Source organism: Leucoraja erinacea, chromosome 8 (assembly GCF_028641065.1).
Source record: "Leucoraja erinacea ecotype New England chromosome 8, Leri_hhj_1, whole genome shotgun sequence".
NCBI classification, from domain to species: domain Eukaryota; kingdom Metazoa; phylum Chordata; class Chondrichthyes; order Rajiformes; family Rajidae; genus Leucoraja; species Leucoraja erinaceus.
This window is the reverse complement of record NC_073384.1, coordinates 64,813,749-64,828,505: the sequence shown is the minus strand read 5'-3', so window position 1 is coordinate 64,828,505 and position 14,757 is coordinate 64,813,749. Positions and strand designations below refer to the sequence as shown.

At 39.6% G+C, this 14,757-nt stretch overlaps 1 protein-coding gene and 1 long non-coding RNA gene across 3 annotated transcripts in view; one reads left to right on the top strand and one right to left on the bottom strand.

Annotated features, from left to right (window-relative positions):
• The window catches only part of LOC129699790 (coiled-coil domain-containing protein 85A-like), a 393,552-nt gene extending 387,594 nt beyond the window's left edge, over positions 1 to 5,958 (bottom strand). The window contains exon 1 of the mRNA XM_055639877.1: positions 4,777 to 5,958. Within this exon, the coding sequence (XP_055495852.1) occupies positions 4,777 to 5,788 (1,012 nt within the window). The 5' untranslated portion in view covers positions 5,789 to 5,958. The remainder of the gene's footprint in view (positions 1 to 4,776) is intronic.
• Positions 5,959 to 6,076: 118 nt separating this feature from the next.
• Positions 6,077 to 14,507, top strand: LOC129699789 (uncharacterized). 2 transcript variants are annotated; one of them, XR_008723935.1, is made up of 3 exons: positions 6,077 to 6,295; positions 9,357 to 9,475; positions 10,883 to 14,507. It is a non-coding gene; the product is annotated as an uncharacterized LOC129699789 (long non-coding RNA). The 2 variants fall into 2 exon arrangements; XR_008723934.1 differs by having other exon boundaries at positions 10,829 to 14,507.
• The last annotated feature ends 250 nt before the right edge of the window (positions 14,508 to 14,757 follow it).

The following is a 14,757-nucleotide window of genomic DNA, read 5'->3' as shown; positions in this document are numbered from 1 at the left end:
TCTTCCAAAGATGCAGGAAATATTTCACTGGGATATCCAGTTCAGAGTGTAACAACTAAAATAAATGTTCTTTGGAAATACACTTTAGCAGTTTTTAATGCAAATAATAATAATAGCTATAAAAGTGCAATTTTGAAAATAAAGAAGGCATATTCTGATGTCTTTAATGGATCAATGTTTAATTCACTGAAAAATATAATTAAACCAAGATATAACAATTTAATCCACACTATCTGTTGAATGATATTATTTCCACTATGTAAAATAATGCTATTTCAATTGGATTCAGTAGTTTTCAGTAAGGGAAAGCAATAAAATTAACCCAAGGGTCAAACTTCCAATAACTTCACAGCTCCAAGGTGGATTTATATGGCCTTCAAGTTAAATAATGTACAGACTTACTGATGCTGTTATACAATTAGAATAATTTGTTAATAGTCATTGCCAACCTTAAAGATGCAGACTGCTCATGCTACTACCAAAGAATGGCCAACAATGTCTTTATTTTTTGAGGACAGAAATATGGGGCAAAAAAACAAAAACAAAAACTCCCAAAGGATTATTCCTCCTTTCAAAATTACTGAAATGTCTATTATACCAAACAGTATAATGAGGATTCCAAAGGCAAAAATCTCTTCAAAAATAAAAGAATAAGATAAACTACTAACGTTCAAGAGAATACAGAGAATTAGACTTAATCAGAATAACTGCAGTCAACACCACCAAGCCAATTATCAGATAAGGACGTTTACTTACATTTCACATTTACTTACTGGACAGACATATTTTTTGAGATTCTGGTAAAACGAACAATGAGGTACAGTATTTAGACAACCATTGACTATTAATACAGACAGAACTCATCAATACAAACTCAAATATTTCTTCAATGGAACACATTAATAATGTACTAGCAGCTCTTCTTACACTTAAGATTTGCTTTATCTGTACTTCTACCTATCTCTCATAAAAATTGTCCTGTATTTATTACTCACGCAAAACATGTAAAATAATGGTATTTGCTAAAGCATACTCTATTAAACAAAAAACGTAAAGCAGTCACTTAAGTGAATTATTAACCTCATTTTGCATTTCATAGACTTGGAGATTGACCACTACTAAAATTACACAATGTCCTCAAAATGAAAAGGCATTTTGCATTTAAAAAGTTTCTGTAGATTGAAGAAAATTATGAAAGTCACATTAATCTAAGCAATGGATCAAGTTGAACGAGCAGCTTCTGTATGCATAATGTTTGCCCAATTTAGTTCCAATTTAAAAAGGTAATATCCATCAGGTTGTCAAAGTAGAAAGATGATTGATTACATCTGTGCACCCAATATATGGTTTTAGTATGTTCACATATCTATTGACCAATAATTTTCAAAAACAAATAAGTGGTAAACTCAGTTTTATTCCTGATGAAGGAATTATTTCTGGATGTTTGCAACACTTGTCCAAAATTGCTGTCCAAAAACAAACAATATTTGTGATTCCCATACCAAATTCCGTTTCAAATTTAGGCAACGACTACCAGAATTTGAAACTAATACCATATCATGAATTAATGTTTTTGTAATTCTTTGTTGAACAAATTATAATTTTCCTCAACAGGAATACAAACATTATTCTCACAATGCATTTTATGGACATGTGGCAGATGGTTTGTATTGGAACTCTCATCTTGGTGTCACTTATAAACAAGTCATCTAAATACTGAACTTTTTTTCTAATTATAAATACAAATCTTACCTTTTTAAATGCAATTTGCTTCCCTTGCTTAAGTGACTTCCTTTAAATGAAGCATTTAATCTAGGATTCAATCTGATCTCTTAGATGGATATTAAAGATTCCTGATGAGGAAGAAGCAAGTGCCCTGGCCAATATTTATTCCTCATCCAACATCACAAAAATGGACCACCTTATTATCACCACTGCTACTCCTGGGAGACTGTTGTGCACAAATTGGCCTTCATGCATACAATATTACAACAGAGATTAAAGTTCAGAAAATTTTATTAACTTACTGTGAAGCATTTCAGAATTTCTCAAAAATAACACGAAAGGCTGTAGAATGCTTCACAGAAACAAGGGCAGATTGAGGTTTGATATAATTTTCACAATATATTGCCAGGCGACTATAGAATCAACTACAATATTAATAATCTAAAGAGTAAAGTGAAAACCAACATTAAATGGAAATAGAGAGGGGCAAGAAAATAGATCTAGAAAACAAAAGGATAAGCTGATTGGCCACTTTTGTCACAAAATATTTCATTCTGAACACAAACGGTTCTTGATCTGCTTGCCTTTGAGTTTCCAAATCCGTCTGCTTTATGATTTCTCTTTCACTTACAGAATGTCCTGACATTAAGAAGTTCATACCAGTTGTTCCATGGTATTTACAACATAATTAATCAATTCCCAAATTCCCATTCTAAACAGCCTTGTGTGACTTTCCATTTACTCACCCATGCATTGGAAATAATGGATTTAGCTGTAGCCAAGCAGATGCTAGTTTGGATTGTACATACCATACTATAGTCAAATTTTAGTTCCAATTTGATTTACTCTAGAGATCTACTTCCATAACATAAGTTGGTATGTTGGTGCTCCTGTGCTAAAATAAGGTTACATGGGCATTGACAGTGTTTTTTCTATGTCATGCCAGGCTAGCATGAAAGCAGATCATCAATAGTTTGGATTACAGAGAAGAGATTCAACAATAATGCTAACAACAATACTTCTTAATTCTGATATCATACAATTATCTAATTCCCAGCTTAGTTTAATTTTAAACTGGACATTTTTATACTGTGGATTGACATCCATCTGGAATCAACTAAAACAGGATTTTTTTTGGATCTCAAAAGGGAAATATTCATACCCAATTGAATACCAAACATTAAGCAATATTTATTTAGTTGATGTAATTTGTGCGTATTATTTCAGCCATCTGAAGACAACATCATCACCAGTGTAATCAATTTACAGGTTACCATTAAATTGTAATTGGACACAACTCAACAATGCAAAGTATGGTTTGTTGTCATTGTGAAAACCCAAAGAGTTTTGGGTGAGTCAGTCATCTCTGATGCTGCAGTCAATCAAACCAGAGTGTAACTGACCACACAGTTACAGAGTACAACTCAACTATTTTAGAACTGGGCAAGATCACTGTGTCTCAAACCTATACCAATATTAAAAAATCCCAAACCAATCTATGTCCTGCTCCAGGCATCAAATTTTAAAAGTTTTGGAACTAAATTAATAATCTATGGCTTGACTTCTGAAGGACTCTCAATTTCAAGTGAGCCAAGATTGGATCAATATTTACAGTAAGCCAATATTTACCAGTAAATAGCCACAACACACTTGACCCCATATTTCTCTGACTGCTTTATAATCATGATATTTTAGCCACACACTGATTTTAAACTTATCACTTCCTTTCATGCCTTCCCTCAAGTAGAACAAATAACAACAATTAATTCCCCCCAAAAATTAGATATATGAATTATGTTTCAATAATAAACAGAAAGATACATCAATAACGTCTGGTATTACCTTTTCAAAGAAACAGCACAACATTGAGCCTGAAATAGTTTCTTTTGAAGTCTTACTATCACGCAAGTAAATTCGTTAAATTTTATTTACCTGATCCAACAGGTTAGATGCCTCAGGAATTTTAGGATATTCTCACTTTAATCCCACTCAACTACAAAATCCAGTTTGAGTGGAAGTCTATAAAATGTGTTTACAACTAAAACGTATTTTATATTACAATTTGTACATTTGAAAAAGGATTTAATATGAAATGCAGATATTTATACTAATAACGATGGTGGTTTGTTTTATATATTTATATGCAGAAAGGCACAAACCAGTTCAAAGAATAAAATCAATGCTTCCTAAATGATCTGCAATTCAACAAATTGCATGTAATTTCATAACTGGCTTTTATTATTGGAAAAGCAATGCTATTTATTTATCCCAATTGTTTTAGTGTGTACACAGCACCAAAGATCCCAAACCCCAATTAGGTTTACATATTTCTATTGAAAATTAATTATGTCATTTAATATTGATATTAATGCATTTATCAGTAAAACTGGTGCATTAATAGATTTACCTAATGTTTGCACTTTCTTTCTAATACACTGGAGCATTCCAGGGGCAATAATTTGTCATGCAATGGAAATGTTTTTATTTAGGTGGGAAAATAATTATCTGTCAAGAGTGCATAAGAAACATGTGCATCTGAAATTTAATTAGAAATGTCACGGCTTATCACCAACAAAAGCTCTACTCTTTTACAACCCGAAAACATTTTGTATTTTTAGTCTCGATAGAAGTTAGGATATATATATATATTATATATATATACACATATATATATATAAATACATATACATATATATATATACAAATATATATATATATATAATTATAGTTGGGGCTTATATAATATAATGTGAATGCATCTATTTCATGCATTAATTGTGGTGCTACAATAAAAACTGCAAATTAGTCTTACCAGTCGTTTTTAAATGAACAAGTTATGGATGTTATAGGTATGATGTTCAAGCAAATGAACATGCATCGGTGAGCTCCGTGCCGTTATTAAACACGCGTTACTGGCTCATGTGGCCAAACAACGCATTTTATCAATGCCCTAAAATAAATGCACTGAACCCCGAGTGAATCAGATATTGTGGCTATGCGTTTGTAGTCTCTGCAAAAACACCTGTGGTTTCAGTAGGTCTACCAACCCACCATTCATCCCATTGTATACACTTCTGTGATGAGGCGAAAGCTCGTCCGCTGCTGCCGCCGATGGTCTTCGCAGAGTTCCTTCCCTGCTGCTGCTGCCCAGGTGTTTAAAGTGCTCAGAATTTCCTCCGTAGTGTTGCTTTAGGCGCTCAGGGCTGCCGCCCCGGTGCTGCTGTAGATGCTCCGGAGTCGGGGTACCAATGATAACGTGCTTTGGGTGCTCGGGACTGGAGCTGATCATGTGCCTGGGGAGGTGCTCGGCGCTGCCGCTCATGTGCTTGGGCAGGAGCTCTGGGCTGCCGGTGTTCAGGCTGTGCTTCTGGTGCTCGGGGCTGCCTCCTCGGTGCTTTTGCAGGTGCTCGGGACTGCCTCCGCCGGCCGCCCGGTGTTTCTGGAGATGCTCGGGGCTGCTGCCTGCCAGCTGGCCGTGGTGCTCGGGGCTGTCGGTGCTGCCGGCGCTGGAGGTGCTGCTGCCATCGCCCACGTCCCTTGAACCACTTGTGGCGCTCAGGTGCAGGAGGCTGGACTGACTGTCTATGGAGCAGCGGCTGCCCACACCCCTCTCCTCGTCCAGCATCAGGCATATCTCCTTCAGCTCCGAGTTCTCCCTCACCACCTCGTCCTGCTTGGACTCCAGCTCCTTCATTTTCTGCAAGTACAGGGCAACTTCTTTGCGCATCACTCCCGCAGTGTACCTGCCGAGCCGCTGCCACTCCCGCGACACCTTCTTGCCTTTCTGCCGGTCGTCGTCCAGGAAGCAGCAGAGGTCCCTGAGCTCCTGGTTGTCCTCCTGCAGCTTCTGGTTGATGTCTTTCAGCCCCCGGATCTCAGTCAGGTGCACCTGCAGCCGACGGTTCACCTCCTTGATCAGGTTGCTGTGATCGATCATGACCGTCATCTTCTCGGCATCGGATCTCCGAAGTCTCCTCACCAGCTCCTCCTTACTCCACTTCATCAGCTCTTCGTCCGCAATTTTAGACAGGTCCTCCCGCGAGCCTTCCGCGTTTTTACTCATTTTTCTACACAAAAAAAAAATCTCTGATAACAGTTTGAAAAAATATATATATAATAGCAGTAGTTTTAATGGTTTGAGGCGCAGGTCATTGCTGCTGCTGCTGCCGCTGCCGCTCGGCGCCGGGCATGGCCGTGCCCACGCGCGCTCCGCAGCCGCGCCGCCACCAACTGGCAAGTTGCTCGCGAGACGCAACAGCAGCAGCAGCCGCGGCGCGAGCCCGGCGCCCGCGCTGCCCCACAGCCGGGGGACGGCACTGCGCATGCCCCGCGCGCGGTGCCATCTGGTACTTGTAGTCTCGGCATCGCATCATGTCACACAGAGAGAGGAAAAGAAACAAAAGCAGAATAAAGGGACTCGACCCGAAACGTCCCCATCCCTTCTCTCCAGAGATGTTGCCTGCCCCGCTAAGTTACTCCAGCATTTTGTGTCTACCTTCGATTTAAAAGACGCTGGATATGTCTTCACATTAAGATTGCCAACGCCGTACTGTGGAGACAGACTTAGTAGGTAGGTATGGAGAGAATCAAAGGTGTAATGTGATTACTGTGTTTCTTTAATTACAAGCGTGATTCAAAGTAAGGAGAGAAGCGGCCAGTGTTCTAGAAACGACATGTACCGTTTTTTTTTTAATTGCAGTTGGAAAGACTGGACCAGCCACCTTTATCTCACTACGAAAGCAGGCTGCCCATCCTGCAGTGAGTGAGTGAGTGAGTCACCTACTTACTCCCGAAAGCCAAGGTTCTCCTGCTTCCTTTGCAGATTTCACCTTGAATCCCAGGGCTTCTGTTTATTTAAAGTCTTCGGGTGTGTCAGTACGCGTGAAAACCAATTAAACACTTGTGAGGTAAAATCACGCTTGTAATTAAAGAAACACAGTCATCACATTGCACCTAGGAAGTCTCACAAACAACCATGTGATAAATTATATATCTCAGAAAAAATACTTCTCAAAGTCCTGCCATCCACAAGGCAAAATGCAGAATTGTACACAATATTTAGCAATGTTACAAAATTTTGAGATTTTAAAAATCATGTCTGCAATTTATCCCATCAGATAAAGCATAAAAAGAAGTTTAATTTGACACCTAATTCACTTTCATATCTTCAGTATTAAAAAGGTTATGTGCATTTTCATACTCGGAAATTAGCAACTTGTTCCCTATTGCTTTTCCATTGACTTAACACAAGAGCTGTGATCGAGGACAGTCAAAAGCCCGTAACTTTCTTAAAAATTAAGGGAACTGAAAGACATTTTCAGTTATTATAGATTGAAGCATTCTGAAACAAATATGAAACAATCTTACTTGGATGAGCTGAAATTAAAGGATAAAATTAGTTAGTTACCCAATTGTAGCTAATTACAAAATTCAATTACTAGATCTAAACATCTATCCATTTGCTTATTTTTAAATAGCCTAAGTGTCCAAATAACATTCACACAAGAATTCACAATATAACATGATTTTTAAATTTCATTGTCATGAATTTGTTGGCCAAATGAAAGGAATTTAGTGTTTAATTCCTGTACATTAATGGCCATTTAAATAATCTTGCGAGTGGGATTTTGTGGAATGCGATCGATTGGAATGTTGCGGTTGTGGTGAATTTAAACCCCATATCAGCAGGAAAAATACTGCCGGTTCGTATTGGGCCAAAATCACCATTTCGCAATGTAAAATGTAGATTAAGGTCATCCTAAGAAGCACGTTTATATGTAAAATAAACGGCTTTCTTTTCGCTGTCCCGTACCTGAAATCCGTCCCCGTTGTCAGCGTTCACGGCATTAGAAGCAGCTTTTTAGTTTACTCCAGCGCTGAAATGGTCCAACGATTTAAAAAAAAAATTCACAGAACGGCAGTCGGAACAAATCTTCAGCGTTAACTAGCTCCCCGAGAAAATATATCCAGTACAGGCGGTAGAAAACCACATTTTAACCCCCCCTCACCCCCCCAAAGGCGCCAAAGTCGTGCACACGGCCAGTGACAGAACTGCAGCACTGCCGAAGGTAAGTTTTGTAACATACCTACAATACTGGCATGAAAGAATACCGTCAGCGCAGTTGCAAATATACTCATCACTTTCCAGAATGCAGGTGCTCATTCGGATACTTCTTAAATGTGGTGAGACTACCTTCCTCTATTTCGTCTTCAGACAATGTGTTCAAGGTTGCAACCATCATCTGGGTGAAAAAGATCCTCTGATCCCTTTAGAACTCCTCACTTTAAATCTACACACTATGATCATAGATATCGCCGCCATGGAGAAAATATTCTTACTATCTACCAAATCAAAGTCTCTCATCAATTTGTTTACCTGAATCAGAGATCTTATTTCAGATGTCTGGCATCTGCAAATTTTTTCACATTTATTTACAGCTGGTATTGGAATATTGCCTTCCTTTTAGAATTAAAATGCCTTCATTTATCACTTGCAGATTTTTTTATCAGCTAATCTTGCAATACAACATCAAAGTTTCACAGTTCACAAGTGGCATTAGATCAACAACACATACAGGTTTGAAAATAATTCTAGAGGGCATAGGTTTGAAGTGAGAGGGGGAAATTTAAAGAATATCCGAGGGGCAAGTATTTTCATACAATAGGTGGTGGTTATATGGAATTATCTGCCAGAGGAAATGGCAGAAGCAGATACAATTGCAATGTTTATAAGGCAATTTGGACATCTGCCTGGATGGGGAAGGTATACAGACTAAATGCAGGCAAATAGGATTGGCATCATGGCATCATAGACAAGTTTGGGATAAAGGACCTGTTTCTGTGCTGTACAATTATAATTCCTGACTCGTGATTCTATTGATATTGTCAAAACTGATGACAATGGCCACAAACTATGTCATCAAACCTTCTTCTGAGGTGATCTCTCAGGATTTATTTCAACTCTAGTTCTTTGGGCTCTGAGGTGACCAATGTTGCATTGTCAGACTTCACCACAGATGGGGTGGGAGGTGCCTAACAGAATGGATGGTGGGTAGTTTGTCAGGCAGTGTGCTCATTCCACCATTTACACTCAGTATCTGTGTACTCCTGATGCTTTGACTCGAGGTTCCCAGTGCCATTCCAAATGGATTTTCATGGCTCAGTGAGACTTGCATTTTTGTTTAGGAAACTTTGGGGGGCATCTTCATATCATTTCCTCTAGCCTCAACGAGTTCTTCCCATGACAATATTAAGAACAGTCTCTAATTTGGAGATCCGATGTTGGATACATAAATGTCCTGCCCCAGAGCTGACAGAGTGTAATTATAGGCTGAATATTTGGGTTTATGACTAGAGAAAAATTGCTGACATTTGGTTCATTTATCATTCTGATGGATTTGGAGATTTTATAAAAACGGCTTTAATAATCTTCCCATGTATTAAAGTGCCTGCTGTATGCTGCCTAAGTCTGAGATCAATATATCAGATAGGGATCATTGCTGTCTGGTAGACTACACGTTGTCTTAGGTTTGAGGTCTTGATCTATTCCGATCCTCAGTCAAAGGTTGTGCTGGTATACTGAAGGTGAATTTTCAGGTTTGCAAAATTCAAATAATCCTTCTCATTCCTAGTTTCTCATCTGTTGAATTGATGATTGGACTTCAATTCCTGGTGAATACAGCGTGTGTAGTATGAGAGTGAATGTGTCCAAACTGGATTCGGAAAGGCTCATTTTTATGAGGTTATCCAGGTGAGAGGATGAGTTTTCTTTTGGATTTCCCATTGGTTGCAAAGGATATATACCTTGTACAGTTCTGGTGTCCCCCTTACTCAATATAGAAGCTTTCTCATAGCTCCTTACCATGATTGTGCAATGTCTGCATTATTTTGTTTTTTCAATAGCTTTCAGGTTTTTATCAAAACATCATTCACCAGTTTATGAGGCATTAGGTTTCTTTGGATAAACTATTTGCTAGCTTTTATCTTCTCTCTATAACAGGAATCAGAAAATATAATTAATGCTATCTCTTTGCTCTTTCCCTCTCTGTCTTTTGATCAGTTCTGTACAGGGGATGCTTATTTTCCAATTATTGGTACTACTAAATCACCGACATCAAATATATGGTGTTACAATAGAACTTTATTAGTCCCAGGAGGGAAATTGATCAGCCATCAGTCACAAAAACACAAAATACGTGAGACATGAAATTAAAATAACGTGGAAAGGATTGGGGATGTGCAAAGACTGGGGGGGGGGGGGGGAGGTTCAGTCTCAGCCTCAGTCTACCCCATGACAGAAGGGGGAGGAGTTGTAGAGTTTGATAGGCACAGGGAAGAAGGATCTCCTGTGGCGTTCTGTCCTACATCTTGGTGGAATCGGTCTGTTGCTGAACGTACTCCTCAGGTTGACCAGTGTGTCATAGAGGGGGTGAGCTGTATTGTCCAGGATGCTCTGCAGTTTGAGGAGCATCCTCCCCTCCAAGACCACCTCCCATGAATCCAACTCTTCCCCCAGGGCGGAGCCAGAGGTCCTGATGAGTGTGTTAATTCTATTGGCGTCCGCGGCCTTAGCCCTGCTGCCTCAGCACACGGCAGTGAAGAAGATGGCTCTGGCTACCATTGGTGAAACATCTGCAGCATCTTACTGCAGACGTTGAAGGAGCGGAGCCTTCTCAAAGAGCACAGCTAGCTCTGTTCTTTCTTGTACAGGACCTCATTGTTCCTGGACCAGTCCAGTTTACTGTTCAGGTACACTCCAAGGCATTTGTACTCCCTGGTTAACTGCACATCCACACCATTGATGGAGACGGGGGACAGGTGTATTCCTCTCCTAAATTCCACCATTAACTCCTTAGTCTTGTCGGTGTTGAGCTGCAGGTGAGTCAGCCCACACCACTCAACAAGGTCGTTGACCACTGCCTTTTTGGTTAACTTAGCTGTTTGATCTTCAGTGTTTTTCCAGCATTTTATAATTTTGGTGTAATATTGTTTGGATTCCTTGCATGTCCCACTTTCCACTACTTTGGTGAAAAAGAATGATAAATCCACAGACATAAAATTTTTACTTGACACTAAAGCAATAAATATTCACTTTCTACTGTAGGTATGAAACAATAAAGGCTATCTAATGTCGAACTAGATTTTGTGTTACTTTAAGGGCCTGTTGCACTTAGGCGATTTTTTCAGCGCCTGTCACAGTTGTAGCAGGTCGCCGAAAAAGCGGCGACTGGACTCCCCGTATGACAATGTCTATGAAAAGCTACCACTTAGCCGACGTCAAGCTACGGCAAGTTACCGACAATCGTCGACCCATTGGGACGTCCACCTACGACCACACCTACGACAATCAACGACACACAGGCGACAACTTACAACAACCGCAGTCAACCTACGTCCACCCGCGACAAGCTACGACAAGCAACGACCCTGTCATCGACAACTGAAGACAATTCAGTTGCCGGCACCTGTCGCCAGTTGACGTAGGTAGTCTCCAATGGAATTCACCGAAGTCAGCACCCGACGACAACCAACATCACCTGGCGACAACCTGCCTCATCCTGGCGACAACCTACGACAGCACCTACAACAGGAGAAGACAAGTACGTCAAGACCACAGTCGCCAAAAAGTTTTGAACATTTCAAAATCCAGCAGCGACCAGACTGGTTATGACTCTTTAAGCGAGGAGACTATTCATGACCATAGATGTATAGAGGTGTCACCCCGTGACCATGTGGTGACAGCTTAGTCACCGAAAAAATCGCCTAAATGGGACTGGGGCTTTAGATTATCCATTTTCAGGATTAAAACATTTCAAACTTCTCTCATGAGAAATTGTATTGTGCTCGATCAGGATGGTCGCTTGCACTCACCGGCCTGTGCTATTCACGCAGTTACCATTAATTATTTTACCTTCAACACCCACACCAACCCCCTCCCAATTCAATCAATTTCAAGAACTTTCTGCTGCGGCCGCCTGTAAAGCAGAGTGGTCAAAGGCCTCTAACCTATTGTTCAATGTCAGATGAGTAAAATCAGTTCTAAAGGATTTAAAAATAGGTACTCAAAAAACCCAATTACGTGGTATGAATAAATTAAAAAAATATTAAGCCAAGTCACACTGAGAATCACCAACCAACTACATTGCATGCATCAATATGTTCCAGACTCCTGCACAAATGCGTTGCAATACAGAAGTCAAGACGGATATCCTGTCAAATCCAGATCAAACCTCTTGCTCTGATCCAGACTCATCATTAAATTCATGGTGTTATATATTGTCCAAGGTTGGACTGAAAGGAACACTTAGTATCTGGTGTCTCAGCTTTATGGCAGCTTTTGCTGATGTAACAATAGCCCTGAAGCCTATGACAGCTTGTACTAACTATCAAATGTCTGTCCAATGCTTGTAATTGCTTTTCATAATCAGAAATGCTTCAAATTAATTGAAATTGACAAATTATTTTTTAAATTAAAACTATGTGTTTAAATACATAATAAACTACTGGTAATTCGTAACATAGAATGAAATAATGAAAAATGAATGAAAATAAATGTAGTTGACACAATGGTATCGCAGGTATATGGGACTGGGGGAGAATACGTGTTCGGCACGGACTAGAAGGGTCGAGATGGCCTGTTTCCATGCTGTAATTGTTATATGGTTATATGGTGTAGCCAACGAAGCGGCCACCTCACAGCTCCAGCGATCCGCATTCAATGCTAACATTTAGGGCCGTCTGGTGAGAATTTGATAGGTTCTCCCTGTGACCGCATGGGTTTCCTCAGGATGCTCTGGTTTCCCTCCACATCACAAACATGTGCAAATGGTAGGTTAATTGGCCCTAGTTGTAGGTGAATGTATTTGAACGTGGTGTGGTTCACTGACCTTTATTGTAACACTATGTTCATCCAAGTTATTTTAACATAGACTTTAATGGCACCGAAGGAGCCCTATAACACACTATGTCTGCACCAACTATCAACCCCCCACCTACACTAATCTTATGTTTATTCTTCCCTCATTCCCACTCATTCTATTATACATGAGGGGCAATTTACTGTGGTCAATTAAACTAGCAACCCACACACTGAAGAAGAAAAGCTGGAGGGACCAGTGTAAACCCACACATGGGTTGTTGTGCCGCCCAAACTCATTTTTATGTAATTTTTTGCTCTGAACTAATTAACAAGAATTTATTGTTTTCAAACAAATTAATTCTGTTTTAACTTAAAAAAATTAATTTAATTTAAGTCAATTTCAACTCTTTTGAATCATCTCTGACTATCAAAGACATTTTAAAGCACAAGCAGATATTTAATAGTACAAGCTGATAAAGAATGTTGGGGCAAGGTCTGAATATCTTGCACCATGTCAAAGTGTAGAAACAAGGAACTGCAAATGCTGGTTTACACAAAAGGACACAGTGCTGGAGTAACTCAAAGGGCCAGGCAGCTTCTCTGGAGAACATGAACAGTCGACATTTCAATTTGGGGCCCTTTTTCAGACTGTTTGTAGGGGTGGGGGGAGGGAGCCATGTCACCTCGTGACCATACAGTATTTAGCCCTTTAAAACCAAATAAATAATAACTTACTTGCACTAACATTCTCAATTAAGATATTAATGGATGGGGTTGTGCTACATAAGGCAGTCATCCTTGAGATAGAGCCATGAGCAGGATGAAACAAGATATTTGTACTTTGTGCTTTGGGCCCCAGGTTCAGGAGGGGGATAGGCAGTGTGCTGTCTGAATAAGGGTCTTGACCCGAATCGTCACCCATTCCTTCTCTCCGGAGGTGCTGCCTGTCCTGCTGAGTTACTCCAGCTTTTTGTGTCTATTTTCTGTTTAAACCAGCATCTGCAGTTCCTTCTTCCACTTGACATCTGATCGATCCCCTTGACTTCCACATTGCAGTACACAGATGCACGCTTCTGGAACAAGTTGACCAAGCACTGCAGCTAACCATCAGTTCTCTACAAAAGCACTGACTGGTGAACAGCATAATCCCACTTGGTGTTATGTGAGGATCTCAATTAGATTACTGTCTCATCAATCATTTATAAATAAACTTACAACATGGAACAAATACCATAAAATGCAGGGAAGGGCATAGAATAAGGTCAGATAACACCAGCACAATGGGCAACCCGGACATTGAACAGGTTCCGTGTGTACAGACATCAATTACATCCATAAATTGGAATATGCACAATAATCACTGGATATGGTAACCATACCACCACATAAGATTGATAAGATAAAACAATTACTAAAAGGGGAAGGAGAAGGGAGAGACGTTCTGCCATTCGTAGGAACAAACATATGTACTTCTGACTATTGAATTTAATATTATGGGAGCTCACTTGTGTCCATAGGTTAGGTATTCTTACCCAGAGAAAGCCTGTACTGTAATTTTTTGATTAGCCCATTATTCTCCAAACAGCAGCACTTGTCATTCAATACTTGTGGAGAATCTCGTTGGATTCTTTTGTTAGCTACATCGAAACTTCAAAATTGTCTAGGTGGGATAATTTCAACTGTTTCTATATGTTTATTCCCACAATTTGCCTGTATTAGGTAGTGTAGCTAGGATAAAGTTCACTTGTGCTGCTCAGAAAATTGATTCAGGCTACAACAAGCAGGAATGCGCAGCGACAGTGTCCTCAGGTGGCCCAAATGAAAATGGCAATCTTTGCAGAGATTCAGCAGTACTTCTCAGTTTTCCATTGTTATTTTGCGAAGTTAAGGTAAACTTGATAAAAAATATTTTTATTTAAAAAAATACCTTGTAAGTTGGTATTGATAAAATGCCAGTTCCATGACAAGATGACAATTTGCATCTTCTCGCCCTTTCGATATATCAAGGACACCTTAAAATTCTTCACACATCAGAAAATGAAACAACCATGTTCTGGACTAAAGAAAAACTCATATACACTAGAATGTAATGAAATTGTTTGTAGACATGAAGCTGACACAGTGAACAGTATACTCAGAGTAATGATAAATACAACCATGAGTGCTTCTTCTTC